Genomic DNA, 2,500 nt, shown 5'->3' with positions numbered 1-2,500 from the left:
AAGGCTTGCTCAGATATTCTGTCAAGTGCTTTGGATGGAAGACCTCAGCCGTCGCCCGGTCCAGCAGTTCTTTCAAGCTCAGAAAGTCCTCACGCTGGAGTTCTTCATTTACAAAATTCCCAACAGGTTTTCAGATTCCGGTTGCAAGCAATGAACAGTTTGTTTTCCAATTGTCATGTCGGAAACGTGCAGGTTTTCATGGGCAATAATTCGGCTGGTTTTCACTGAACTTAATTATTTAGATCTCTTTTTTGCTGTTTTTTATGGACTGAAACCGAACAGTGATGAGGCACTTGTTTTTCGATAAATTCGAATTGTGTGTGATTTTTGTCAAGCCACTTTCCAGTTGATTGATGTTTTGACAAGCCTTTGTTTAATTAACCAATCAATAATTTTAAACATTCTTACAAGCGCTCTGATTGGTCGACCAAATTAGCGTGCTTTATCAGAGTATAAAGCACTGTGCTGACGACACCTCAGTTCGCCACAAGCAGCGCTCGCTTTGAAAATAAACTAGAATTTTTGAAAAAAAATTACTTGTTTTCAAGAAGTAGGGAGAAACACTCACCTATCGGCTTGTGTTTTCCCCTACACTTCTTTCCTGCTCTAGCCGCTTCCTGCGTGCTTTACAACAGAACAGAGCACAGTCAAGGCTTCTTTATTATTTTATTAATTAATTATTGGCTTGAATACATGTATCTAGACTTATTGTTCGTTTTTAAATGCAAACTGGGTTATATAGATTATTTGCATCGATAATTACCTTTCCTTTTGCACAGGGAGCTCGCACCTCTATGCCTCGGGATTTTCCTTAATAATATTTATGCTAAGACATCTCTTTTTAGAGATTCGTTTTTTGTAAGAATATCAAATTTTGGAATGCCTTTAGTTACCATCCAAAATCTGAATCTAATGTTAATTTTTTTAAGAATAAGTTTAATAAAAACATTCTACTTCACTAGATTACGTGTTGTATTCAATGCTGATGACACTCATGCTTTCAAACTTATCTGCTGTAAATATTGTAGGATTAATAATTTAGCTAAAATTAATGTTCTTGTTGATTATATACACGTTCTTAGAAATTACCAGCGGGTAGGGATTGGTGTAGTTAGTTTTCATGTTCATGGTGTGGGTTGGGTTGGGTGATACACCTTGAGGGGCACTTAATGTTCTATTGTGTTGTCACCTGCCTTTGTTGGCAAATTGATAAAATAAAATAAAAATCTTCTTGAAATTGAAAAAAAAGGTGATTTTCTCGTCTTATTTTGTATTGCCTTAATGGGAATGTAGAAGTTGTTAATCAATTCACTCCCGAACCACTCCCAATTGTCGACCTCATTTAAGTTTCTTTACTGTCACAGACCTGTAAACTTAAAACCACATGCAGTGACAATGTATTGTTCACGATGAATGTTTTTGCTTTGTAGTGTGAAAATGAAACCAAACATTTGCAGTCAAAGGTGTCAGTCGGTGATGGTGGTGATATTAAGACCTTAGCAAAGAAGGATGCTGAACTGGAGACAGATGAGGAAGATGATGAGGATTTATCTTTGATGTACAGGTCAAAACAGTTTGCTAAACTTGTGAGTTTTCATTAATTTCCTTTTTTTAGTACAGTATTGAGTAATGAATGTTTTCATGCACATGTTAATTACCATTGTTTATGACTATGACCAAGAAGAGCCCACAACCCTACTAGTAATCTCAATGTTGATTGGTATTGTGAATGTGTAGCGTGTGTTGTGAGATCCACTACTTCCACTAACTAAAGACTTGACAGAATACATAGGACACAATTTGACTCCGAACATGTAGGCAACACTTTTTTTGCAATCTTTCACAAACGTTGAGAGTAATCATTGTGGTGTGACTAAATGTATGTCACTATTAAACTCCTTAAACACTTTATGTCCTCAGAACATTTACTGCCGCATTAACAATTATATAAGTAATTATAAATCTTCAATGCAGTTCATACATCCATGGGACACTAAGTCTTGCGAAACAACTACACAAACTACATGTAACTACAGTAAATGCTCACTTATGTGTTAAGGTTCCCCAACACCTTTACGACCTACATTGTAGCATTCTACTAATAGCATGTTCAACTTTTCTGTGTTACTAATTTTATTATTAATAATATTAATCATTGCTTGTTGCTTTATGACAAGTCATCTTGACTCAGTCAATTTTTACCTCATCCATATGTCTATTTCACAGTTCATTGTGAGGGTGGGGCAAGCTTCACAGCCAAGTTTAAATTTATTGGAATTGGGCTGTTCTTAACGTTAGGTGTAGGTTACACCAGATACTGTATACATGTATACTGCAACAATCTATACTGTTATAAAATAATTAGGATAGTTCATGCACTCTCATTGGTCAGTGGCTGTGTTTAGATGAGAGTATGTAAAAGCAGCTGTGACATCACACAAATTTGATTGGTTATGTGTTGTCAGATGTGTGTTTTGATTGGCTGGTAGGAAGTATGAGT

The 2,500-nt window shown here is 35.8% G+C and overlaps 1 protein-coding gene across 1 annotated transcript in view; it reads left to right on the top strand.

Annotated features, from left to right (window-relative positions):
• Positions 1 to 2,500, top strand: part of LOC138035378 (NBAS subunit of NRZ tethering complex-like) — a 172,456-nt gene that overhangs the window by 50,638 nt on the left and 119,318 nt on the right. Inside the window, 1 exon segment of the mRNA XM_068882083.1 lies at positions 1,431 to 1,590. Within this exon segment, the coding sequence (XP_068738184.1) occupies positions 1,431 to 1,590 (160 nt within the window).

The sequence above is a fragment of the Montipora capricornis genome, chromosome 2, assembly GCF_036669925.1.
Source record: "Montipora capricornis isolate CH-2021 chromosome 2, ASM3666992v2, whole genome shotgun sequence".
NCBI lineage: Eukaryota > Metazoa > Cnidaria > Anthozoa > Scleractinia > Acroporidae > Montipora > Montipora capricornis.
This window is presented reverse-complemented; position numbering and strand designations above follow the sequence as displayed.